The following is a 27878-nucleotide window of genomic DNA, read 5'->3' on the forward strand; positions in this document are numbered from 1 at the left end:
ATGAGCCGGTTGTTTGAGCGGGTGGAGTACGTTTGTGCACCGTGTGGAAGAGGGCGGTCAACCACGTTCATATGCTTTGGTCGTGTCTAAAGTTGAGGACGTTCTGGGGCTCCTTCTTCAGCACCATGTTGGCAATCTTGCAAATGGACTTAGAACCCAGTTCCAAAGGGACCACATTCAGGGTGTCGTCGGACCTGCCGGAGCTACAGTCAGGGGTTGGGGCGGATGTTTTTGCCTTCGCCTTGCTGGTGGCTAGGAGGCAGGTCCTGTTGATGTTGAGGACAGCTTCTCCACCCTGTGCCTCGGTATGGTTGGTAGATTTGATGGAGAAAGTTAAGTTCACCTTGAGAGGGAATGTGGAAAGGTTTCATAAGAGATGGCGCCCGGTTATTTCTCACCTTCAGGAACCGGCCTCCGTCAGCTGCTGGGAGGGTGGGGGGGGGAAGGGTTTAAATTCTGGTTTATGGGTGTTGGTTGGTTGGGGGAGGGGTTGCTTTTTGTATTTTGGGCTTTTCCCTTAGGTTTATGTATAAAATTTTATTAAAACATTTTCTCCAAAGAAGAAGAAAGCTGGAGTGAGAGCAACGGAGGACTTGAGTTGGGAGTGTTTTTCTTTCCTTTGTGTCTGCCTTCAATATAAACAGGGTCATCATTCCTTCTTTGCTGAAACTTGATGTTAGCTTGCAGACAATAGCCGTGTTACAAGAGGGAAAACAAGAAAATAACTTTCTTTCTCTTTGCATTTATTGCTCCTCCAGAACTAGCGAGAGAATTGAACTTCTCCGTTGATGATATCAATATGATTCGGGTTGAAAATCCAAAATCTCTAACTACTCAGAGCTTTATATTGTTAAAGAAATGGGTCCTTCGAGATGGAAAAGATGCTACAAGTAAGTTAAAAGGATATGGGATAACATATGATAAAAAAATCTTACATGCAGTTATAAATTCAAATTATATACCAATTACCTTTTAAAAAAAATTACAATTGGACATGCTTTTGACAACCTCTCAGACAATGCATTCTAGATGTTAACAATTTCCTGCATTAAAATAAGCCTCTGCTTTTATATTTCTTTTAGTTTGTGTTCTGAAACGTTTACTGATGCTCTGGGAATTTAATTGCAGATTTGACCAATAATCTGTGAAATACAGCGAGCATACACCATTCACCACCTGCCCTATCACAAATTTGTTTCCCCACGCGAATGTAGTTGGACACATAATTGCGGCCCCAAAATCTCACTCATCCATGGTTTTGAATGTTAAATTCTCACCTTTCCCACGTTGTTCCCAAATCGACAGCGCGCATGTGACAATATCTGCACCTGCGCAGATTTGCTGATCGCCATTTCACACTTGGCGAGGAATGGGAACCCTACGAAAGGAGGGAGTTGACTGCAATGAAATGGTATACGCGAGATGGTACGCAAAATGCACCAATTGGTGATGAATATTTGGTAGCAGGATTGGTGTGACCCATGTGTGACTCCCAACTCCGAGGAATGTGGTTAATTCTGAATTGCACTTGGAAGCCACTTAGTTGTACCAAACCACTACAGAGAAATTGAAATGGAATGAAATAGACGGACCACCTGGCATTGACCTAAGTACTGGAGACCCCCACGCCGCCTCACCAGGCTCTCACATGGATCACAGTGCTATGACACATGCACACAATAGTATAGTGACTATGCTGTATTTTCACACACACCTCCAAAAGAAAGCACAGTGTCTTGATCAACTTTGCTGAGCTCAGACTTACAGATCAGATTGGCAAAAATTTAAAGTCCAGGCCATGGCCTTTTGAAGAGGTTTAGGCCTTGAGGTAAAACACATTAACTAGGAAATTAAGGAGTGCAGCTAAATGGATAAATGTAATCATGTTCTTGTGAAAAATGTAATTTGGGGCAAAAGAAATTTCAGGAAATGGTGGTTGAAAAAGAGTTTCAGACAATGTTTTGTGCTGCTTTTGGGACCCCAGCCCCCACATTCAAGAATTACAGGGTGATAAACTCTCACTATGAAACAACTATTGTGAGAAATAGGTACACAAGAGGGTAATTTAGTCCATTGAACTTATGAGATCACCGCTGATCTGTGTTATAACCCCATTTACCTGCCGTAGCTCCCTATCCCATCCTAATAAAATCTACCAGTCTCAGTCTTGACCTGACACCCGCAGCTCTTTGAAGCAGGGTCCTAGAGGGTTCTACCTGTCCGACTGCATCCCTGAATGGTGCGACTTTGATTTTAAAACGGTGTCCTTTGTCCCGGGTTCCGCCAACCTAGCCATTTCCAACTAATTTCCTGGGCGGAAAACTGGTTTTGCAGTCATTATTGTCCTTTATCAGAACACGAGCAGACTTAATTATGAAGGTTGCTCAGCAGGGGGGCCTTTTGGAAGATTATCCTGCCAAAGTGAAAATCTCATTTGTCTCAAAGAGGAATGTTTGCAGTTTGGCCCCGGTGAGAAGGTGAGTATATAGATGGGCATGCTGCTGTCAAGAATGAATTTAGTCCAGTTAACCAATAGAACTGCAATGCTGCTTCTGACTTGAGTGTTTTGGATCACGACGCATGGTCAATGTATCTTTTTTTTTTCCTTTCTGCAGCTGATGCCTTAAGCAAAGTCCTGAAAAAGATTAACCGAATGGACATTGTGACCTTACTAGAAGGCCCAATATTCGACTATGGTAATGTTTCTGACACGAGAAGCTTTACTGACGATAGCTGTGTCTTCTTGGATCAATCAGACGGTAACTTCACTATCTTTTCTCTCTCCTGTTTGAGGGATGGTTAATGTAAAGAACTGGTCACCCCACTGGTCACCTATCCCTTTTGCTCCTTGGTGATAGCCCCAGCTGGCAAACAGATGCAAGATAACAATAGCATGAAAACCCCAGTGCTGCTTCGGCCTTAGAGCTCAGAAACTTGCTCTGGCTGGAATCTATTACTGTCTATTTATGGTACGAAGTCTTACAACACCAGGTTAAAGTCCAACAGGTTTGTTTCGATGTCACTAGCTTTTGGAGCGCTGCTCCTTCCTCAGGTGAATGAAGAGGTCTGTTCCAGAAACACATATATGGACAAATTCAAAGATGCCAAACAATGCTTGGAATGCGAGCATTAGCAGGTGATTAAATCTTTACAGATCCAGAGATGGGGTAACCCCAGGTTAAAGAGGTGTGAATTGTACCAAGCCAGGACAGTTGGTAGGATTTCGCAGGCCAGATGGTGGGGGATGAATGTAATGCAACATGAATCCCAGGTCCCGGTTGAGGCTGCACTCATGTGTGCGGAACTTGGCTATAAGTTTCTGCTCGGCGATTCTGCGTTGTCGCGGGTCCTGAAGGCCGCCTTGGAGAACGCTTACCCGGAGATCAGAGGCTGAATGCCCTTGACTGCTGAAGTGTTCCCCGACTGGAAGGGAACATTCCTGCCTGGTGATTGTTGCGCGATGTCCGTTCATTCGTTGTCGCAGCGTCTGCATGGTCTCGCCAATGTACCACGCTTCGGGACATCCTTTCCTGCAGCGTATGAGGTAGACAACGTTGGCCGAGTCGCACGAGTATGTACCGCGTACCTGGTGGGTGGTGTTCTCACGTGTAATAGTGGTATCCATGTCGATGATCTGGCACGTCTTGCAGAGATTGCCCTGACAGGGTTGTGTGGTGTCGTGGTCGCTGTTCTGAAGACTGGGTAGTTTGCTGCAAACAATGGTTCGTTTGAGGTTGCGCGGTTGTTTGAAGGCAAGTAGTGGGGGTGTGGGGATGACATTGGCAAGATGTTCATCGTCATCGATGACGTGTTGAGGCTGTGAAGAAGATTTTGTAGTTTCTCCGCTCCGGGGAAGTACCGGACAACGAAGGGTATTCTGTCGGTTGTGTCCCATGTTTGTCTTCTGAGGAGGTCGGTCCGGTTTTTCGCTGTTGCGAGTTGGAACTGTCGATCGATGAGTCGAGTGCCATATCCCGTTCGTACGAGGGCATCTTTCAACGTCTGTAGATGTCTGTTACGCTCCTCCTCGTCTGAGCAGATCCTGTGTCCAGTACTTCCCCGGAGCGGAGAAACTACGTAATCTTCTTCACAGCCTTCAACACGTCATTGATGACGATGAACATCTTGCCAAGGTCATCCCCACACCCCCACTACTTGCCTTCAAACAACCGCGCAACCTCAAACGAACCATTGTTTGCAGCAAACTACCCAAGTCTTCAGAACAGCGACCACGACACCACACAACCCTGTCATGGCAATCTCTGCATGACGTGCCAGATCATCGACATGGATACCACTATTACACGTGACAACACCACCCACCAGGTACGCGGTACATACTCGTGCGACTCGGCCAACGTTGTCTACCTCATACGCTGCAGGAAAGGATGTCCCGAAACGTGGTACATTGGCGAGACCATGCAGACGCTGCGACAACGAATGAACGGACATCGCGCAACAATCACCAGGCAGGAATGTTCCCATCCAGTCGGGGAACACTTCAGCAGTCAAGGGCATTCAGCCTCTGATCTCCGGGTAAGCGTTCTCCAAGGCGGCCTTCAGGACCCGCGACAACGCAGAATCGCCGAGCAGAAACTTATAGCCAAGTTCCGCACACATGAGTGCGGCCTCAACCGGGACTTGGGATTCATGTCGCATTACATTCATCCCCCACCATCTGGCCTGCAAAATCCTACCAACTGTCCTGGCTTGGTACAATTCACACCTCTTTAACCTGGGGTTACCCCATCTCTGGATCTGTAAAGATTTAATCACCTGCTAATGCTCGCATTCCAAGCATTGTTTGGCATCTTTGAATTTGTCTATATATGTGTTTCTGGAACAGACCTCTTCATTCACCTGAGGAAGGAGCAGCGCTCCGAAAGCTAGTGACATCGAAACAAACCTGTTGGACTTTAACCTGGTGTTGTAAGACTTCGTACTGTGCTCACCCCAGTCCAACGCCGGCATCTCCACATCATGTCTATTTATGAGCTGTGGTATAGATCTTACAACATTATACTGTAGGTGCAGAGCATCCTGCCGGCAGTGTGTAACAGGAGTTTTAACACGGAGGACAGAAGTTTCCACTTGTTCGATTGACAGAACAGGAAATAGCATGGATGCACGTCCTCTGCCCCTCCGTTCTTTTTATATACTCCCAGCATGCAGAGCTCTGACCAGAAGGCACCAAGTTTTCTTCCTGATTGCAACTGTGATCCAGTGATCAATAAGTTAGTACGTGTAAGATGCCAGTGCCCTTACCTTTCCGGCCTTTATTTCTGCTGTTTCACTTTTCTTCCGGTTGTTTTGCACAGATCCAACATCGCGGTTGTAACTTCTTCTTCTGCACTTTGTCACTCGTCCTCACTGAACCTGCCCGGCACCCCTCTCCTGTGCCAAGAACCGACTGTCTCTGCCGCGCTCTCTGCTGATCTTGGGAAGCTCTGCTGATTGTGCACCTCCTTGCTAATGAGTAAATTGGATTTCATTTATTGTGCCACTCCCAATCCCGTTACCTCACTTTTATATTGGCCCCTTCATGTTGCAATGCAGTTTTTGATTGTGTGACTATTATTTCTTTGTCTACAAGCTAACACAATGTTGATCAATTCAGATAATTTTCTTTCTTTTTCTTTTTAACCAGTGTGCTTATATGTGCTCAAGTTCATCAATATCTCCTCTCTCACTGCAGGCATTTTGGTCAACGAAATCCATTACTTCTGAACTCATCTCATAGAAACGTCTTTTTGCATCTTGTCCCCTTTTCTTGCTACCAGCTTATCTTCCTCCCTTTGTCCCCCTGTCAGCTCCTCGTCTTCCTCCACTTGTCTCCCTGTCAGCTCTTCATCGTCCTCCTTGTCCCCCTGTCAGCTCCTCATCGTCCTCCTTGTCCCCCTGTCAGCTCCTCATCGTCCTCCTTGTCCCCCTGTCAGCTCCTCATCTTCCTCCACTTGTCTCCCTGCCAGCTCCTCGTCTTCCTCCACTTGTCTCCCTGTCAGCTCCTCATCGTCCTCCTTGTCTCTCTGTCAGCTCCTCATCTTCCTCCACTTGTCTCCCTGTCAGCTCTTCCTCTTCCCTTGTCTCCCTGTCAGCTCCTCATTTTCATCCTTGTCTCCATGTCAGCTCCTCCTATTCCTCCCCTTGTCTTCCTGTCAGGTCCTTGTTGTTCCCAATTGTTCTAGAAAGATGAGAGCATGTATGTTGTGTGTGGTTTGCAACTCTGCGGACTTGTCCAAAACGTTGGTTTAAAGGCCAAGATGAATGATGCGCCATGTTAATTTACTAATAGTTTCTGGAACTAGTAATAGTAAAGGTAAAGTCACCATAGTCCCAGAATACCATAGGCTGCTATCCCCTTTGAGGGGGTGAGCTGACTGGTGGTGGTTTAACCTGAGGGTCACCACACCTCAGGCAAGGGACAAGGCAGAACCTTCATGAGTAACCTCAGCCGGTACAGGAATTGAACCCGCGCTGCTTGCCTCGTTCTGCTTCATAATCCAGCTGTCGGCCCACTGAGCTAAACCAGCCCCCTAGTCTGGAACTAGTATCCAGTTACTTATAGGACTGTGCAAACCGTGGGCATTGTAACATGGAAAAATACCTGGGCATTAGAAACTAGACCTTATATGGAGAACAAATAGCTTCCAATTGCGTCCATTTAAGCCTTTGGTGAAGTGTTTGAGTAAATGTGGCAGGAATTGGCCAATAATAAAAGCAACAGGGCAACATCTTTAACAGAGAGAAAATGTTCCTGTGCCCTTCACAGAAACTTACTCAGGGTAAAACTGACACCAAGCAAAAAAATTTTAATCAGGATGGTGATTTAAAAAAAGGAGGGTCTTAAAAGCTGAGGGCGAGATGGGTAGGTTCAAAGAAGAAATTCCAGACCATAGGGTCTCGATGGTTGAAAGCTTGGATGCCAGTGGTGGGTGAAGGCGTGTGAAAAGGACAGATGTAAAGTGAACAGAATTGATGAGACACTAGGCTTATGCAGAGTCAAGGCTCACAGTTTTGCAGGTCAGCTGTTGAATACTATACTGCAAGGTCACAACATCTTGTCGCTCATGGTCGCACTCGAGAACTCATGGGGCACCGAGTGTGGAAGAAGATGCCAAACGTAGACACCTTCCATCAATTGATTACAATATGGGCATAGCTGGCTCACACGCAAGGCCCAGGATGACCTCTGCAGATGTCAACAGTGGCAGCCTGGACCAAGCCAGGCACTTGAAAATTGGCTTAGAGATTGATTGGCAGTACAGTGGGGATGTTGGCGAGAGGAAAGCACTGCAACCTCACTGCCGAACACTGTCCTCAGGCACATCTCTACTGTCACGAATGAGGTAGCTCTGCCTGCAACAACACATCTGTGCAGTCGAGTAGTAGGTATTGAGGGTTTGCCTCCTGCCACAGCCAACCCGTTCCCACTATTGTTCGTCCTTTTAACCAAGTCTATTGCTACACGGCTGAGTATTTCTAGCCACTGCCCTTTAAATGAAGACTCTGCCAATTAATTTGTGATGCAGTGTAAGTGCTACCTGGTCTGATTTACATGTGACTCAAGACCTACAGCAATGTGGTTGACTCTTAACTACCCCCTGGAATGGCCTAGGCACTCAGTTCAAGGACAATTAAGGATGGGCAACAAACACTGGCCTTGAAACGATGGCCACATCCTGTCAAATAATTTTAATAATGGAAGCTTCGTCTTCAGATTAATTTATTTAGGTAGTGAGGCTTTGGGAAAATGGAAACTGTAAGCCAGTAAAAACCACAAATAACAATTCCATATTGTTTCATACTACATTCTGGGAAGCAAACCGGTATGCGACAGGGTACGGGAGGCGTCTCGTATCTCAGTGTTATAGTGGACATTTGAGTCACGTGATTGATGGGCACTTTTTTGAGGGCCACGAAGAACCCAGCACGAGTTTGTAGAATCGAAAGAAATAACTTTATTTACAATTACATATACACAACTGCAGAAGTACTCCATCACTGCTCACTCCTCTCTACCTGGTTCCACACTGGCCAGCTCTATTTATGCAGATGACTGCTAATGATTTCTCCGCCCCTCCCCTCATTGGGGAAGCTCATATTCACTAAGGATTGTGGGATTGCCATTAGTCTCCAGCCAGTAGTAATTACGCAGGTTGTAACAGGCACCCAAAGTAATTGGCCGTCCAACTGCACCTTTGACTGCATGGCTACAGAGGAGGCAGGTAAAGCACAATTAACATGGCCTCTCGTTCGTTGGCTCGTGGAAAATGTCCAATCATTTGTGAACCTTTTTTAATTATGCCTGCCACGGTATTCATTTCAAGTAATCACACTGCCAGTTTAGATTAACTATTCTATAAAATGAAACCTCACTGACTGGGATTTCTCACCGTCAACGTAGAAACCAATTTGAAAGAGTAGGGTGGTTGATTGCAATGAAACTGTGTGATGAAAGTGCAATATGTATTTTATATTAGTCGCTCATTGATCCGTTGTGTAGTAACATTTACCAATCTACATTGAGTCATTTCATGCTGTGATATCATTGCCTGTCATGTTCCTGCCATGTGTTAGTGCATGCTGTCTATAGCTGGTGCCATTGTGCTTTACTCACCCAGGTTACCCTTCCATCCAATCGGAGTTGCTGACACCTGCTGGATTGTGCTATTTGCCACCCACCCCTCTCCGATGTGACAGTTTTTTTAGTGATTTTTCTAGTGTAGGATCCTCCCCCACAACTCCCCATGAACCAAACCTGGCTCCAAAAGCAGCCCCGGTTGTCGTAGAAGCAGAGGATACATCACTGGAAGTCACTGGCACTGAAGGGGTCGCTTCAGGGCAGGGCCAGTTGAATGAGCCAGTGGGCACCGAATATGAACCTGCTCTTCAGGTCACCAAGAACAGCACCAACTGTGTTGCTCAACTTTCCAGCAAAATACAGCCAGAAGAGCACAATCAGTCACCGGAGGAGAAAAACAAGGCCAGACAAAAGGCATCTTCCAACCAAGTTCAGCAGGAGGAAAGAGGTGACGCTGAGGAGCTTGGAGAGGTCAAAGTAAAAGCCCCGGAGGTTTCTCAACCTGGGCAAGGGTCCGAAGGTTCAGATGATGACGAGGAGGTGACAAAGGAAGAAGTTCAGAATCTTCACCATGTCCAGAATTCCCAGAGAGAATTTTTTACAGTTCCAGGTTGGCACAGTGATGCATCCAGTGTTGAAGTGGAACCACCAACCCCAGGAAGCTTCAACTTAAGCATGGACAATCTGGATGAAGATAATGGCAAGTAAGTGGGATATTCACTGCTCTTAAAGACACTAGGGTGTATTGAGATAGGAACTAATGAGGTACCGTGTGAGCACACTGTCTCCCATTTCTTAAACTCAAAGTCAAATCTGAAGAAGAAAGATTTGCATTAAATCATACCTGTTTAAGACCTCGGCATCTCTGAGTGCTTTACAGCAAATGACATACTTTTGAATTGTAATCACTCAATGTAGAAAACGGGTCAGCCAATTTATGCAAAGCAAGCTCCCACAAAGCAATGTTGTTTGGGGGATGTCAATATTTGCCAGGAGGCCAGAGAGATCACTGTACCTTTTTGAAATAGGACAATATTTTGTACCGACCTGAGCGGCAGACTGGGTCTCAGCTTAAAGTTTCCTCCAAATGTGATGGGTGCAATTTAACCAAATGGGAACTATTTCCCATAGCGAGCTCGTTTAGTCGTGTGTTTCCGGGCGCTCGTAGTGCCGAGAAACGCAAAGCTATCTAGCGTTTTTAAAAATAAATTTAGAGTACCTAAGTCATTTTTTACAATTAAGGGGCAATTTAGTGAGGCCAGTCCACCTACCCTACACATCTTTGGGTTGTGGGGATGAGATCCACGCAGACACGGGGCAGTGTGCAAACTCCACATGGATAGTGACCCGAGGCCAGGATCAAACCTGGGTCCATAGTGCTGTGAGGCAACACTATCTAACGTAACTCCAACTAGATATGGGACCTCAGCAGGGAACGTGCAGCCGAGGTCGCACTTAATTCCATTTCCTGCACACAGGAGCTCCGCCCACCGAAATCCCTCAGTGCAGAGGGATGCGTCCCGAAATCTCAAGCCCCTGACATGACCCCGGAAACCCACCGAATCCCCAACTCGGTGTAATGGGGTCCCCCCAGCCCCTGCCCGATCACCGCCATGCCAGCCTGGTACCCTCGCAGTGCCCCTGTCAGCTGGAAGTGACACCTTGGGAGTGCCAGGCTGGCACCCAGGTGGTCACACCAGGGTGCTCAGATGGCAGCAGCATTGCTAGGGTACCACCCTGCCCATTAGGGCATTCACCTAGAGGCCTCCAATCCCCTTGGAGATGTTCCATCTGGTCCCCGTTTGTGGAGACTAGCACTGTGCGGTGCTCACCTGAGGTCTGCAAAGTGAAGGGGTTGGATCCCAACGCCTTGGTTATCTCAGGGAACTGCATATTAGAATGAGACTAACTGGATAGCTCTAATATGCAGATTTGCCAAAAAGTGATCCGGTCGACAATAGGCAGGATTTACGTTGCAACGTCTCCAATCCCACGAGACATGGTGTGCCGGTAGATCCCAGGAGCGGGGTCTCTAGCCATTTACTGGCCACACTGCCGCGGCGCACTGCTTTTCGGGCATGGTCAGTAGATCGCGCCCGCTATCTCTCTCACTGCAGCACTGAATCCGATAGTCTAGACCTTATGGTCAATCTTTGGCATGAGACTTAAAGCCACAGCCTTCTGACTCAGAAGGAAGAGTACCTTATCTGACCGATGGAATTCACTTCCTTTCTGCAATCGGTGTGAAACAAATTCAAATAGTCTGTATCCAGTTCCTCCAGGGTGAGAGGCCAGGCTGCAAGCACAGAGCATGAAATAGTAGGCCTTGGCAAAAGGGCCATAAAGGACTGCTGTTGTGAGAATTGAGAGTCACATAGGACTGGATGAGCTGAATGTTCTCCTTCTGTGCCTCTGACTACTCCAGGATCTAATTTTCTTCTGAGATTGCGGGTGCGCTTGTAGCTAGGTTTTACAGCTTGGTTGAGGGATGGCCTTTCGACTAGTTCTTCCCCCCCCGTAGACAACCTCCATTCTCCCCACTCCCCCAACCACAGCCTCTGCACTCTGAGTCCCCCAACGATATTGTCCTAAGTCTTTTACTTCTGACCATGCTATCCCACATCTTGGAGTTGTTTCATGCAGATAGGTATTGACAGCAACAGAAAGTTTTCTATTCCCGATCACATGGTTACATTGCATACATTAGAAATTGGGCGAAGTCCTGAAAAGTGGTGTTTGGTGGAGGGGACTAGTGGGGGTTCGTAGGGAATACAATCAGGGACAGATTGGTGTAATTCAGCTCTCATTTTTAAAAGTCAGAAGTCCTGGCCTTATTTTTATGAAACAAAATTCTGGGCAGTCTGAGAAGCAGGGTTGGTGGGAGTGTGGGGGACAAATTCCCTGCAATACAGGCTACTGCAGTGTTTTTCAGACTTTTTTCCCCAGGTCACACTTTTGCCAACTGGCCAACCTTCGGGACCCGCTGGCTTACCCAAACTATCCTGAATCAAGGCTGTGCTTGGGATACTAAAGTTTTCTTGCCCCAGACAATGGAGGGAAAGAAAATCTAGTTTTCCTGTTCTTAATCAAAATCCAGTAGCCCCTGGTGCATTAAATTTATGTTGACATTGAGTGCGGACAGGGTAATTGAACGAACCGACCCCCAGAATGCAAAGTACCTGAATTTAAAACAGACAATACTGAAAATACTCAGCAATCGGGTATCAGCTGATGGCCGTGATGGAAGGCCATTGACCTGAAACATTCAGCCATTTCTTTTTTTATCATTGAACATGCTGCCTGGCTGGCTGAGTATTTATAGGGCTCTATGTTTGTAATATGAGACACGTATTCCGAGATAATATTTTGACGTTTTAATTATTGCTCGCAGAAACACAGCTCAAAGCTAAAATGAAGGGTAAGAGAAAGTAAAAGGCGTACCCTTTTTCAGATATCCTTGTCTCCCCTTTCTCAGCGACATGGTGTCTTCCACATTCCAAGTGTTGAAACCGCTGAGATTTACGTTAGGTGGATGAGTTGTGTGATTGATTACATGCGTGTCCACAGACCGGTGAAATCAGCATGGTCAGTGGTATGGAGGGGTGGAAAATAAATATGTGCAGAGTCACGAAACAGTCTGAATCCCATTTGCAGATTGTTTTAAATACACCCAAAGCTCAATTATATTCAGCAATTAGAACTGAATTTTGAAAAATGTTAAAATGTTGAAAACTTGGATTAAAATATTTTTTTAAAAAAATAACTGAATTTCGGATCCAAATCTGCCCCCGAGCCAATATGCAATTTTACCGCGATCATTTAATGAGAATATGTGACTGCCTCGTCAGTCAATAGTCAGATAAGTTGATTCGCTATGATGTTTATGATTTTACCAATCCGATCCTTGCCTTCTGCACTTCAACAATTTGGTAGATTAATCAAGTGCCGCCTTAAACGCCCTTCACTCTTCAGGGCCTGGCTTTATCACAATTCCGGACAGAAATGCTGAGCACAAATTAGGGAAGGATTTTAAGATATGAAGCTCAGTCCTGTCCTTACATACAGTGGTGCACACATGTAGCTACAGTGGTTGCATTCACTCTCTCGTGGTCTTCCTGATAAATGTACGTCCATCAGCTCCAATGTCTCCGAAATCAAATAGAGTGCACTGAAATTACTTATTTAAGACAATTAAAGGAGAAATACTGATAAACATGAATCTGGTGCAATAAGACAGAATTCCTAACTGTCAAATCTGTGCTCATTGTAACCCGTTGTTTCAGGGGAGGACTGAATTGACATTTTAGCTAAGATTTTCCCTGCTGCCATTGGGAATCTGTGTTAGTGGCTGATGTGCGCAGTGAGAAGCAATTCGATCTTGCCTCCGTGGCCCTTCTCACACCCACCCGTGCCTCGCACTTTGAAAAACACTGTGCTAAGGAACTCGGAGAGACAACATCCGGGTGCTTCAGTGCCGCCAGTGGCGAGAGGATGTAATTGCAGTGTGATGGCTTTACATAAACAGTTTCCATTACATTTTATATATAAATTTAGAGTACCCAATTTTTTTTCCAATTAACAGACAATTTAGTGTGGCCAGTCCGCCTATCCTGTGCATCGTTTGGGTTGTGTGGGTGAGACCCACGCGCACACGGGAGAATGTGCAAACTCCACACACACACAGTGACCTGGGGCCAGGATCGAACCCGGGTCCTCGACTCCATGACATAACAGTGCTAACCACTGCACCACCATGCCGCCCAACATGGACACAGGGTTGTAATGGAAAGAGTTCACGCAGAAGGTGGCAAAAGGATGACAACAGAAAATAAGACGTAAAACATTATAAATCTATATGCTATTGCTTTTTAAAATATTTTATTGAGGCATTTATATATTTATTCATCAAACACACTCACAAAACAAAACAAGCCAACGTGGCTGCAAATAACCAAATCAACTAAATACCTACACGCCACCATCCCAACCCCCACTCCCCAACACCCCTACCACTCCATCCCCCCTCAACTGCTGACCTCTTAACTGTTCTCAAATAAGTCAATGAACGGCTGCCATCTCCACAGACCCTCTCAAGGCAACCTTCTCCAGCCTAAGAAACTCTGCCAGGTCACTCACCCACATCCCCGGTTTCGGGGGCCCCAAGTCCCTCCATTCTAATAAGATCTATCTCCGGGCTAACAGGGAGGCAAAGGCCAAAACATCAACCTCTCTCACCCCTGGATGGGATTTGTTTATTGTCATGTGTACCGTGGTACAGTGAAAAGTATTTTTCTGCAAGCAGCTCAAACAGATCATTTAGTACATGAGAATAAATTAAAATAAAACGAAACACATAATAGGGCAACACAAGGTACACAATCTAATTACATTGACAGCGGCATTGAATGAAGCATACAGGAATGTGGTGTTAATCAGGTCAGTCCATAAGAGGGTCATTTAGGAGTCTGGTAACAGTGGGGAAGAAGCTATTTTTGAATCTGTTTGTAAGTGTTCTCCGACTACACCCGGGTCTTCTGACACTCCAAAGATCACTACTTCTAGACTCAGGACCACCTTCACCTTCAAATCCTCCGACATCTCGACGGCAAACCCCTTCCAGAATCCCCCAAGCTTCGGACAAGCCCAAAACGTATGGACATGATTCGCGGGCTCACCCGCACAACGCCCACACCTATCCACTCCTTAAAATAACTTGCAATTCCTGGCCACCATCATGTGCACCCTGTGGACCACCTTTTTTTCCCCCCATAAATTTAGAGTACCCAATTCATTTTTTCCAATTGAGGGGCGATTTAGTGTGGCCAATCCATCTAGCCTGCACATCTTTGGGTTGTGGGGGTAAAACCCAAGCTGACACGGGGTGAATGTGCAAACTCCACACGGACAGTGACCCAGAGCCGGGATCGAACCTGGGACCACGGTGCCGTGAGGCAACAGGGCTAACCCACTGCGCCACCGTGCTGCCCCCTGTGGACCACCTTAAACTGGATAAGCCTAAGCCTAGCGCACAAAGAGGATGCATTCATCCTCCTCAGAGCCTCCTCCCACACCCAGCCTCCAATTCCTTACCCAACTCTTCCTCCCACTTGCACTTCACTTTCCCCATCAGGGCTCCCTCCCAATCCATCAACTCCTAGTAAATTTCTGACAGTTTACCCTCCCCTACCCCTGTTCCTGACACCACCTTGTCCTGTAGACCCTGGGGCGGCAGGTGAGAAAAGGACGGTACCTGCTTCCGGACAAAATCCCTCACCTGCAAATACCGGAACCCATTCCCAGTGAGCAACTCAAACTCTTCCACCAACCCCTCCAAGCTCAACGAACAGATCCCTAAACCGCTCAGTCCCCGCCCGTTGCCACCCCTACAATTCCCTGTTCAGTCCAGCCGGAACATAACGGTGATTCCCACAAATCGGTGCCCACCCCGACGCCCCCTCCAGCCTCATGTGCTGCCGCCACTGTCCCAACACCCTCAGGGCCACCACCACCACCGGGCTGTGGAGTACCTGGCCGGCGAGAACGGCAAAGGAGCCTCCAAGAGCCCCAAACACGGTCTTTACAAGAGGCTGCCTCCATCCGCTCCTATATCGACCCCTCCCCCACTTCCTCACCATGGCTTTATTCACCGCCCAATAGTAGTTCATTAAATTCGGAAGAGCTAACCCGCACCCCTCTTGACCCGCTGCAGCAGCACCTTCTTCACCCGCGGGGCTTTACCCGCCTAAACAAACCACAAAATCAGCGAATTCACCCTGCTGAAAAAAGTCTTCGGAATGAAGATCGGGAGATTCTGAAACACAAACAAAAAACTCGGGAGAACCGTCATCTTCATCAACTGCACCTGTTCCACCAACGACAACGGGAGCACATCCCACCTCCTAAAATCCCCCTCCATCTGTTCCACCAACCGAGCCAAATTCAGCTTGTGCAGTTGCTCCCACACCTACGCCACCTGAATACCCAGATATCAAAAGTTCCCCACCCCCCAGCACTCTAAACGGCAACTCCCCCAGCCTTTTCTGCCCCCTTGTTTGAATCAGAAAAACGTCACTGTTCCCCATATTCAATTTGTATCCGATGTTATGGGCGAGGCATTTTCAGAACCCCAAAATGTATCATGGAGTTTAACCAACCTCGCCCTTTAATGTATTTGTTGCTTTTCCTAGCACACGGCTTTTTCCCTAGGTGTGGAATTACAATTATGGACACGTAGGTTTTTAAACACAAAACACTGTTTATTCCATGAACTCAACTTAACATCTTAAATAAACATTGGATCTCTTAACACCCCTTACTTCAAAGATAACTCAGAAAATATTGTAACAGTAAACAACTCCTTAAAATGTTCCTTCAAACTTCCAAGAGACTTAACACCTTTAAACAGTATCACATCAGGTTAAAGGATATATATATTTTCTGTAGGATGGCAGAGATATATTAGCTTGGTTGACTTCAGCGCTAGCACCTTGCTTTCTTCCTACAAACTCTCTGGAAACACACAGACACACCCAAGCTGCTTTCTCAAACCTGGCTTTCTCCCTGCAAGCAGATCACAACAAACCAGAACTTCTCAAGCTGCTATCTCAAACTGGCTTTCTACTTTTAAACTGCTCGCAGCAAAACAGCCAGACCACTTTTAAACTGCTCTCAGCAAAACCAGCCAGGCACTTTTCAAACTGTAAAACGAAACTGCAAAATGGCCGAACTGAGCTCAGCCCCACCCACTCTCTGACATCACTGTTTTCTTAAAGGTACATTGCTTAAACATCCATGTCTTAAAGGTTCCCTCACATGACACCGAGAACCGGCCGAATTCTTCCAATATGCCCATAATACCCAAATACGTTACAATGGGTTCAAAATATAAAGCAGGCAAGTCATCCACGTACAACAAAATTCTATGCTCCCCTCCCACCATTGCCAATGGTTCTATAGCCAAGGCAAAGAACAATGGGTAATGTGGACATCCCTGCCTCGTCTCCCGATGCAGACTGAAATAATCCGAGCTCACCCGGTTCGTTTGCACACTTGCTACCGGTGCCCGGTACAACAGCCGGACCCAATCCATAAATCCCTGCCCAAACCCAAAACTGCCCCAGCACCTCCCGCAGATAGTCCCACTCCACCCGGTTGAAGGACTTCCCCGCATCCATGGCGACCACCAACTCCACACTTCATCCCTCTGGGGGCACCATTATAACATTCAACAGCCGCCTGATGTTGGCCGACAAATGCCTCCCATTAACAAACCCCGTCTGATCCTCCCCTGTCATCCCCGATACACAGTCCTTAATTCTTGAGGCCAAGATCTCGGTCAGTTGTTTGGCGGCCACATTTAACAGCGAAATTGGCCTTCAGAAACCACACTGCTCTGGATCCTTGTCCTTCTTTAAAATTAAGGAGATCGAGGCCTGTGATTATGTTGGGGGAGCACCCCTGCTCCCTCGCCTCATTAAATGCCCTTACCAGCAGGAGCCCCAGGTACCCTGAAAACGCTTTGTAAAATTCCACCGGGAACTGTCCAGGCCCGGGGTCTTGCCCGCCTGCCCCCCCCCCCCCCCCAGTCGATTTCGGCGGGAGAACAGCTGGTGAGTCAGTTTCAGCGGGAGCAGTGCGGAAGTGGTTGCTGGGAGTGTTTTAGGCGGGAACAGGATGTCGACCCGCGGACGTCTGGGAAGACCCTCACCAATAAATTCTGGTGGAGAGGAAACCCGAGACACTACACGTGTAGTGTCTCCCACCCGCCCTCCTCCTCTAACCTAATAATAAAACCCATTGGTCTGAGGTAAGTACCATATTTTATTATATTATTATTTTTTATAAAAAATTAATTCTGTTGTTAGCCAGATCTTGGTAGAAAGTTAGAGGAATGGCAGGGAAGGGAGTGCAATGTTCCTCCTGCAGGATGTTTGAGGTGAGGGATGCAGTTAGTGTCCCTGCTGATTTTACCTGCAGGAAGTGCTGCCATCTCCAGCTCCTCCAAGACCGAGTTAGGGAACTGGAGCTGGAGTTGGAAGAACTTCGGATCATTCGGGAGGCAGAAGGGGTCATAGATAACAGCTTCAGGGAATTAGTTACACCAAAGATTGGAGATAGGTGGGTAACTGTAAGAGGGACTGGGAAAAAGCAGTCAGTGCAGGGATCCCCTGCGGTCGTTCCCCTGAGAAACAAGTATACCGCTTTGGATACTTGTGGGGGGGGGGACTTACCAGGGGTAAGCCATGGGGTACGGGCCTCTGGCACGGAGTCTGTCCCTGTTGCTCAGAAGGGAAGGGGGGAGAGGAGCAGAGCATTAGTAATTGGGGACTCTATAGTCAGGGGCACAGATAGGAGATTTTGTGGGAGCGTGAGAGGCTCACGTTTGGTATGTTGCCTCCCAGGTGCAAGGGTACGTGATGTCTCGGATCGTGTTTTCCGGGTCCTTAGGGGGGAGGGGGAGCAGCCCCAAGTCGTGGTCCACATTGGCACTAGCGACATAGGTAGGAAAGGGGACAAGGATGTCAGGCAGGCTTTCAGGGAGCTAGGATGGAAGCTCAGAACTAGAACAAACAGAGTTGTTATCTCTGGGTTGTTGCCCGTGCCACGTGATAGTGAGATGAGGAATAGGGAGAGAGAGCATTTAAACACGTGGCTACAGGGATGGTGCAGGCGGGAGGGATTCAGATTTCAGGATAACTGGGGCTCTTTTTGGGGAAGGTGGGACCTCTACAGACAGGATGGTCTACATCTGAACCTGAGGGGCACAAATATCCTGGGGGGGAGATTTGTTAGTGCTCTTTGGGGGGGTTTAAACTAATGCAGCAGGGGCATGGGAACCTGGATTGTAGTTTTAGGGTAAGGGAGAATGAGAGTATAGAGGTCAGGAGCACAGTTTTGACGTCGCAGGAGGGGGCCAGTGTTCAGGTAGGTGGTTTGAAGTGTGTCTACTTCAATGCCAGGAGTATACGAAACAAGGTAGGGGAACTGGCAGCATGGGTTGGTACCTGGGACTTCGATGTTGTGGCCATTTCGGAGACATGGATAGAGCAGGGACAGGAATGGATGTTGCAGGTTCCGGGGTTTAGGTGTTTTAGTAAGCTCAGAGAAGGAGGCAAAAGAGGGGGAGGTGTGGCGCTGCTAGTCAAGAGCAGTATTACGGTGGCGGAGAGGATGCTAGATGGGGACTCTTCTTCCGAGGTAGTATGGGCTGAAGTTAGAAACAGGAAAGGAGAGGTCACCCTGTTGGGAGTTTTCTATAGGCCTCCTAATAGTTCTAGGGATGTAGAGGAAAGGATGGCGAAGATGATTCTGGATAAGAGCGAAAGTAACAGGGTAGTTATTATGGGAGCCTTTAACTTTCCAAATAGCGACTGGAAAAGATATAGTTTGAGTACAATAGATGGGTCGTTTTTTGTACAGTGTGTGCAGGAGGGTTTCCTGAAACAATATGTTGACAGGCCAACAAGAGGCGAGGCCACGTTGGATTTGGTTTTGGGTAATGAACCAGGCCAGGTGTTGGATTTGGAGGTAGGAGAGCACTTTGGGGACAGTGACCACAATTCGGTGACGTTTACGTTAATGATGGAAAGGGATAAGTATACACCGCAGGGCAAGAGTTATAGCTGGGGGAAGGGCAATTATGATGCCATTAGACGTGACTTGGGGGGGATAAGGTGGAGAAGTAGGCTGCAAGTGTTGGGCACACTGGATAAGTGGGGCTTGTTCAAGGATCAGCTACTGCGTGTTCTTGATAAGTATGTACCGGTCAGACAGGGAGGAAGGCGTCGAGCGAGGGAACCGTGGTTTACCAAGGAAGTGGAATCTCTTGTTAAGAGGAAGAAGGAGGCCTATGCGAAGATGAGGTGTGATGTTTCGGTTGGGGCGATGGATAGTTACAAGGTAGCGAGGAAGGATCTAAAGAGAGAGCTAAGACGAGCAAGGAGGGGACATGAGAAGTATTTGGCAGGAAGGATCAAGGAAAACCCAAAAGCTTTCTATAGGTATGTCAGGAATAAGCGAATGACTAGGGAAAGAGTAGGACCAGTCAAGGACAGGGATGGGAAATTGTGTGTGGAGTCTGAAGAGATAGGCGAGATACTAAATGAATATTTTTCGTCAGTATTCACTCAGGAAAAAGATAATGTTGTGGAGGAGAATGCTGAGCCCCAGGCTAATAGAACAGATCGCATTGAGGTACGTAGGGAAGAGGTGTTGGCAATTCTGGACAGGCTGAAAATAGATAAGTCCCCGGGACCTGATGGGATTTATCCTAGGATTCTCTGGGAGGCCAGGGAAGAGATTGCTGGACCTTTGGCTTTGATTTTTATGTCATCATTGGCTACAGGAATAGTGCCAGAGGACAGCAAATGTGGTCCCTTTGTTCAAAAAGGGGAGCAGAGACAACCCCGGCAACTATAGACCGGTGAGCCTCACGTCTGTAGTGGGTAAAGTCTTGGAGGGGATTATAAGAGACAAGATTTATAATCATCTGGATAGGAATAATATGATCAGGGATAGTCAGCATGGCTTTGTGAAGGGTAGGTCATGCCTCACAAACCTTATTGAGTTCTTTGAGAAGGTGACTGAACAGGTAGACGAGGGTAGAGCAGTTGATGTGGTGTATATGGATTTCAGCAAAGCGTTTGATAAGGTTCCCCACGGTAGGCTATTGCAAAAAATACGGAGGCTGGGGATTGAGGGTGATTTAGAGATGTGGATCAGAAATTGGCTAGCTGAAAGAAGACAGAGGGTGGTGGTTGATGGGAAATGTTCAGAATGGAGTACAGTCACAAGTGGAGTACCACAAGGATCTGTTCTGGAGCCGTTGCTGTTTGTCATTTTTATCAATGAGCTAGAGGAAGGCGCAGAAGGGTGGGTGAGTAAATTTGCAGACGATACTAAAGTCGGTGGTGTTGTCGATAGTGTGGAAGGATGTACAGGTTACAGAGGGATATAGATAAGCTGCAGAGCTGGGCTGAGAGGTGGCAAATGGAGTTTAATGTAGAGAAGTGTGAGGTGATTCACTTTGGAAGGAATAACAGGAATGCGGAATATTTGGCTAATGGTAAAGTTCTTGAAAGTGTGGATGAGCAGAGGGATCTAGGTGTCCATGTACATAGATCCCTGAAAGTTGCCACCCAGGTTGATAGGGTTGTGAAGAAGGCCTATGGAGTGTTGGCCTTTATTGGTAGAGGGATTGAGTTCCGGAGTCGGGAGGTCATGTTGCAGCTGTACAGAACTCTGGTACGGCCGCATTTGGAGTATTGCGTACAGTTCTGGTCACCGCATTATAGGAAGGACGTGGAGGCTTTGGAGCGGGTGCAGAGGAGATTTACCAGGATGTTGCCTGGTATGGAGGGAAAATCTTATGAGGAAAGGCTGATGGACTTGAGGTTGTTTTCGTTGGAGAGAAGAAGGTTAAGAGGAGACTTAATAGAGGCATACAAAATGATCAGGGGGTTGGATAGGGTGGACAGTGAGAGCCTTCTCCCGCGGATGGATATGGCTAGCACGAGGGGACATAACTTTAAACTGAGGGGTAATAGATATAGGACAGAGGTCAGAGGTAGGTTCTTTACGCAAAGAGTAGTGAGGCCGTGGAATGCCCTACCTGCTACAGTAGTGAACTCGCCAACATTGAGGGCATTTAAAAGTTTATTGGATAAACATATGGATGATAATGGCATAGTGTAGGTTAGATGGCTTTTGTTTCGGTGCAACATCGTGGGCCGAAGGGCCTGTACTGCGCTGTATTGTTCTATACCCTCCACTAGCCCAATGGGGGCTCCCAGGTCCTCCTCCACTTAGGGAACTCCAACCCCTCCAAAAACAGTCTCATTCCCTCCACCCCGGCAGGGGGTTCGACTAATACAGCCTCATAAAAATCCCCAAACACCCCATTCACCCCCACCGGGTACTAGACCACCTTCCTGTCCCTATCCTTCAACTTCCCGATCTCCCTCGCTGCCTCCTGTTTCCTCAATTCATGAGTAGGACCAACATCCTACTCGCCTTTTTCCTGTATTCATAGACTGCCCCTTCAACTTTCCTCAACTGCCTTACCCGTAGATAAGAGCCCAAACTCCATCTGTAGCTTCTGCAGCTCCCTCGGCAACCCCGCCTCCAGGGCCTCCGAACACCTCCTATCCACCTGCAAGATCTTCTCCACTAACCTCGCCATCTCCGCCCGCTCCGTCTTATCCCTGTCTGCCCGTATCGAAATAAAGTCCCCCCCTTACTATTGCCTTCAGCGCCTCCCACAGCATGGCGGCCAAAACATCAACCGTGTTGTTCAGCTCCACATATGCCAGAATGGCAGTCCTGGCCCACTCACAAATCTTCTCGTCTGCCAAAGACCCACATCCAACCTCCACTGTGGGCGCTGTTCCACCCCCTACCCCATTCACCCGCAGGTGCACCCAATGCGGCATATGGTCCGAAACCGCAATTGCAGTATACTCCGCATCGATCACCACCGCCAACAACGTCCTGTCCAACACAAAATAGTCGATTGGGGAGTACACGCTGCGCACATGGGAAAACAGAATGAGACTTCCTTCGTCCTCGGCTGACCAAAGCCCCATGGGTCCTCAAACCCCCCCCCCCCCATGCGCTCCATAAACCCCCTCAGTTCCCTCGCCATCGCCGATACTCTCCTCGGCCTCAGACTCGACCGATCCAATTTTGGCTCCAAAACGGTGTTAAAATCCCCCCAGATATCAACCGGTGGGAGTCCAGATCCGGAATCTTTATAATAATAATCCTTATTGTCACAAGGAGGCTGACATTAACACTGCAATGAAGTTACTGTGAAAAGCCCCTAGTCACCACATTCCACCACACGTTCGGGTACACAGAGGGCAAATTTAGAATGTACAATTCACCTAACAGCATGGGCAGGACTCTCCGGTCTCCGACGCCGAAATAGTGTTTGCTAATCGGCCGGAGAATCCGCGGGGGCGGCGGCGCTTTTGCGATGCTCCGCCCTTCCAAAATGGCGTACTCTAAGAGTCCACTGCATGCCGTCGGGGCGTCCTCAGGACGTTACCTGAAGCGCTCTCCCTGATGCTCCGGCCCCGATGGGCCGGGTTCCCGACGGTGTCGGTCGCGTATGGTATTTATTTTCGTGAACTTGGTGTGGCGACTACCGATCTGCGGGCAATGGTCTGGGGGCACTGGAGGGGGGTTGTCCACGGGTGCTGAGCCTGGCCAAAGGGGATCACTATTTGGCAGGCCGGGTCCACGCGCGACCGACGCCATGTTGTACTCCGCTGCAGGCTGCCGCCATGCGCATGCGCGGCCACGGACTGGGTAATTCTCCGGCCGTATCCGCAGCTAGAGCCGGATGCTCTAGGCTACGTGCCTGCTAGCCCCCACCAGACGGAGGATGAGTAGCTGTTTTGCGCCGTTTTATTCAGCCGTAAAACACCACCGTTCCCACGCCGGCGTCAGCACTTAGTCTCAGAATCGGGACTTGTGGGAGGAAACTGGAGCACCCGGAGGAAACCAAATAGAAACCCAGGGAGAACGTGCAGACTTCGCACAGACAGTGACCCAAGCCGGGAATCGAACCTGGGACCCTGGCGCCGTGAAGCAACAGTGCTAACCCTATACTACCGTGCCTTCCCCAACACCCGCCTCATGAACTCTATCTTGTCCCAGTTCAGGGCATAAACATGCACCAATACCACCGGCATGCCCTCCAATTTCCCACTCACCAAAACGAAACTCCCCCAGAGTCTGCCACTATGTTCCCCAATTCAAAAGCTACCTGTTACCTGTTGCTTTATCAAGACTGCTACCCCCCTCGTCTTAAAATCCAATCCAGAGTGAAATACCTGCCCTACCCACCCTTTCCTGAACCTAGTTTGATGCTCAATCTTCAGACATGTTTCCTGTAAATCTGCCACGTCTGCCTTTTGGCTCCTCAGATGTGCGAACACGTGACTTTTCTTGACTGGCCCATTCAGCCCTTTCAGGGGCTGGTCTAGGGACCCCCCCCCCCCCCCCCCCCCCCCCCCCCCCCAGCTGGTCAGCCACATCCCCGCTTGGGCCAGCCTCCAGCCTACGTCCCGCCCTTGGATGTTCCCCGTCATCGACCCTCCCCAAACCACATTTCCAAAGCCCCCCCCCCCACACAAAACAACAACCCCCATCAACACTCTAACTAACTGCCCACCCCCACTGCGCGTCCGTGAACTAGCCCGCTCAGCTAGCCTGGCAGCAGCCCCCCCCCCCTCCCCGTTCAAACACTATCCCGGTGCAAACAACACCAATAACAAAGAACAACTACCCATGTCCCACAGAGGCAAACAGGACAATCGCCCCCAAAGAAAAAAGAACATCTCCTCCAAAGTTCAATGTCCTCCTTCTCCTGCCAGTCCATTGTCCCTCAAAAACTCCATCGCTTCCTCCGGTGTCCCAAAGTAAAGTTCACGGCCATTGTAGGTCACCCAGTGGTAAGCCGGTTACAGCATCCCATATTTCACCCCTTCTTAAAGAGGGCAGCCTTCACCTTATTAAAACCCGCTCTCCTCTTGGCCAGCTCCACACCCAGGTCCTGGTACACTCGAAGCTCACTGCCCTCCCAGGTACATCACCTCGTCTGCCTGGCCCACCTCAGAATCCGCTCCTTGTCCAAAAACCGTTGCAGCCGTACCACCATTTCCCTCGGAGGCTCATTACCCTCAGACTTCCTCATCAGTGCCCTGTGTGCTGCTCCACCTCCAGGGACCGTTCAAAGGCTCCCCTCGCCGAGCATCTTCTCGAACATCTTGGTCACATACGAGCCCGGAACCGCTCCCTCGCTGCCCTCCAGCAGCCTCATAATCCTCCGGTTCTGTCTCCGGGACCGTTTCTCCAAATCCTCCACCTTCTCTACTCTCCTCTGAGTGTCCTGCATCACCCCCATCTCGGCCGCCATCGAGGTGAGCTGCTCCTCGTGCTCCCCACCATCTCCTCCACCTTCTGGGTTGCCTGTCTCTGAGGCACCAACCTCATCTCCACGTGGTCGATCTCCGCCTTAATGGGATCCACCATCCTCGCCAGGTCCTCCAAAGTCTCCTTTCTGTGCTGGGTGAACTTCTCGTTCAAAAAGTCTGCCAGCTGCTCCATAGGCCACTGTGACGTTAGGGCGGTCCCTTACCCTCCGCCATCATCCCCTGTGTCCCAGGCACAGCTTCTCTCCCCAACTGCTCCTTTCGCTAAAAAACACTTCTGGTCCACAAATCCATCCACCTGTGGAACACACTCTTCCACCACTCCTGCACCTTTTTACATCAACAAGTCTGCCGTTAGCTGGGGAAAAGGCCTACAAACACCGCCCCAAACGGGAGCTTCCACATGTGCGACCACTCACACCATGGCCACCACCGGAAGTCCTCTATATGCTATTGTTGATGTAGAAGTCTGCCTGTGAGAGCATACCTTGAGCAAATTGCTGGTTCACAACCCTCAGTCCACCTGCCACTGGTCTAGTTGGAAGAGTGAGCAACCTCAGCAAGATACAGAAGGGCGGTCTACTCCATACCAACTAGAGGTGGGGAAAATATCCATGACAGGAACAAAGTACTCAAAATTGTGGCCTTTATTTGCTGGGGAGAAGATATGCCTTTAATTTATTAACTGCTGAGGTGTGTCTAGATGAGTGAGGGGTGGATCCATAGCCTCCAGTGTGATTGCGGCCGACAAGATACATTATCTGCCTTAGTGCTCCCAGTACCAGGGTTACATTGGGTGGGCTGACCTCTGCACCCATATGTATGATGAGTTTCTCTTCCTTAAAATCAGAACTGTAAACATTTAAAATTTTCCAGAGCTTCCCCATTCATCCCAGGAACATGCTATCATGGTTTCTTGAAGACCAGAATTGGATATTACACATGGAAGGTCTTCACATATTAGGTGCCCATTGGAAATTGTAAGGAGTGCAGCACTGTAATGTTCATGTGACTGCACCAATAACCCAGAGAACACTTGTCCAAATCCTGCCCAGCGGTTGGAGAATTTGATTTCGGCATTTAAAAATTCTGGAAATGAGCAAGATGGTGTGAATAATACTCACCATGCATCATTAAAACTCAACTGCTTCACTCATGTCCTTAAGGGAAGGAAACCTGCTGCACTTGTCCAGTCTGGCCTTTGTGATTCCAGTCCCACACTAAAGTGGTTGACACTTAACTGACTTCTGAAATGGCCTAGCAAGTTGTATTAAACTGGTACTGTATGATTCAAGGAGAACGCTCGGTGTTGTCTGCTCTGCATAACGGGCGATGGTGTTAAATTTTTATCTCAACAATGATGCACAACCCAACAGCTAGTTTTTATTTTTATTTTTTAAAAAAGAATATCAATGAAGACTTAATGCCTCACATTAGGAATCTAGAATTCAAGACTTATTTAATATGTTGCACTGTTCCATACTGGAAGAACACTTTTGTCACTATTTTCGTATTTTGCAGTCTCCAAGAACAACGAATCAAGAATGATCTTGCTGGGTCCGTTATGTTCCATATGAAAGGACAGGTTTTGAAGCCTGAGGAGAATGGGGCCCACGATGTACATAGGTTGGAACGACAAAGGGAGTCGAGCCATGCAACGGTGGGGCCTTTGATTCAGGAGGCGGCCAATGATGTGCTTGTAATGTCACATGATAGAAAAACACTGAATGGAAAGGTGCAGAAACGTTCGGTGTTAATCACAGAACAGGTGGAGCCCATAACAGAACTGCAGAAGGATCTGGTGGACATGAGGAGGCCAGGTTCTGAGGAGCACGGAGGCCCTCTGCTTACCAGCGAGAAGAAGACAAGTTGGGTTACATCAGAGATCATTAAATCGGGATCAAACTTCAGGGACGATGGCTCCCTACCAGCAGAACACAAAGCTCAGGTAATGTAACATTCATTCCCATGTGTGATGATATAGATTAATTGGTAAACTCCTATTTTGTCTAACTTTTCGACCATGGAGTCTGTGTTCTTCTTGCTCATTGGGATTTATATTTTGCTCCTTCTGAACTGGTTGCTTTGTACTTTCATTATTCACCAATCATGTCAGACAATACTGTTCTCCCCATTTTCTTTTTCCACCTAATAAATTCTATTCAGTAGAAGCAAAAAGAATTCTCTAACAATAAGATGATACCATACTAGTGTAGAGTGAGAGGAAAGCCTTTGATAATATATCAAAAGTGAATTTTCAGGTGACTGCATCATGTAATATTCTGAGGAATAAAGTGGAAGAGAGACTAGTTTCAAACCCTGGAACTCCATTTACAGCACACCGATGTAAAGATACCCCACTTTCCTGACCTCCATTCCACTCCACCCTTCCTCCAACACACGCCACTCGAATCCCTTTGCCCGAGTCACTGGCCTGGATCCTGGACAGTAAATGGGCATTACCACAAAACGTTAATAGTTTTTAGCCAGAAATCCTGGGGAATTATTTTAGACTTGAACAGAGTTAAATCTTGAGTCATTTAATAATTACTAATGTTAATACCTACCGTGCTTGACTGTAGACATATTCTATTGAATAATCCGCTAATAAAGTGGCTTTTCATTGTTTGTTTTTTGTTTCTCTTCCCGCACCTAATGGTACATAAGGCAAACTTTCATCTGTTCCCTTGGCGAGGTTTTTTTCCTGTTAGTGGTCCCTCCTCTGTCGACAAAGGCTTATAGCTTGAGGGGTACCACTTTATATCAAGCATGGCTGACCAGGAGTCTGTCCCACTCTCACTGCTTGCCATTGACATGTTGGAAGGACTTTACAGGTTGATACTAAACCTGATTGGCCGCGTTATGAACACACCTTCCTTGGCCATCAAGTCCTGGGGCTGGAGTTGAACCCGGAGTTTCTGGCTCAGAGGCAGGGCCACTACCTACTGAGCCACAAGACCTCCCTTTTTAATGAATCTTTTGGAATGTGCTGCGTTTCAAAGCCACACTTGGGCTTATCTACCATGTGTTATCCCATGATGCAGTGGCACCATGGCCTGCTGCAACAGTATGTGCAGCAAGGACTCCGTTTGAAACTAGATAGACAAGCCATGTCTTTGTCCTTGAAAATAGAGCTTCAGATTGGTGTATGCATCCAGTTTAATCTGAAGGACAATAGGGAAGATTTTAACTTGACTATTTTCATGATGCATTAGAGGTCATAATTTGACCACATTCCTTCTCACCACATGATTTAGTGTGATAGTCACCATCTTAACAAACACAGATTAAAATGTGACTAAAACTGTGCCTGCTAACAAGTGACGTTGTTCTTAAATCTTAATCTCCTAATTCAATGA

At 47.9% G+C, this 27878-nt stretch overlaps 1 protein-coding gene across 48 annotated transcripts in view; it reads left to right on the plus strand.

Moving 5' to 3' along the window:
• The window catches only part of ank3b (ankyrin 3b), a 1101178-nt gene that overhangs the window by 1058326 nt on the left and 14974 nt on the right, over window positions 1-27878 (plus strand). For 46 of the 48 annotated variants that reach the window (XM_072478848.1, XM_072478844.1, XM_072478845.1 and 43 more), the window contains 4 exons: window positions 759-890; window positions 2616-2759; window positions 8622-9285; window positions 26041-26467. In XM_072478848.1, the coding sequence (XP_072334949.1) occupies window positions 759-890; window positions 2616-2759; window positions 8622-9285; window positions 26041-26467 (1367 nt within the window). The other 2 variants (XM_072478872.1, XM_072478874.1) reach the window with 2 other exon arrangements.

Source organism: Scyliorhinus torazame, chromosome 16 (genome assembly GCF_047496885.1).
Source record: "Scyliorhinus torazame isolate Kashiwa2021f chromosome 16, sScyTor2.1, whole genome shotgun sequence".
Classification (NCBI taxonomy): domain Eukaryota; kingdom Metazoa; phylum Chordata; class Chondrichthyes; order Carcharhiniformes; family Scyliorhinidae; genus Scyliorhinus; species Scyliorhinus torazame.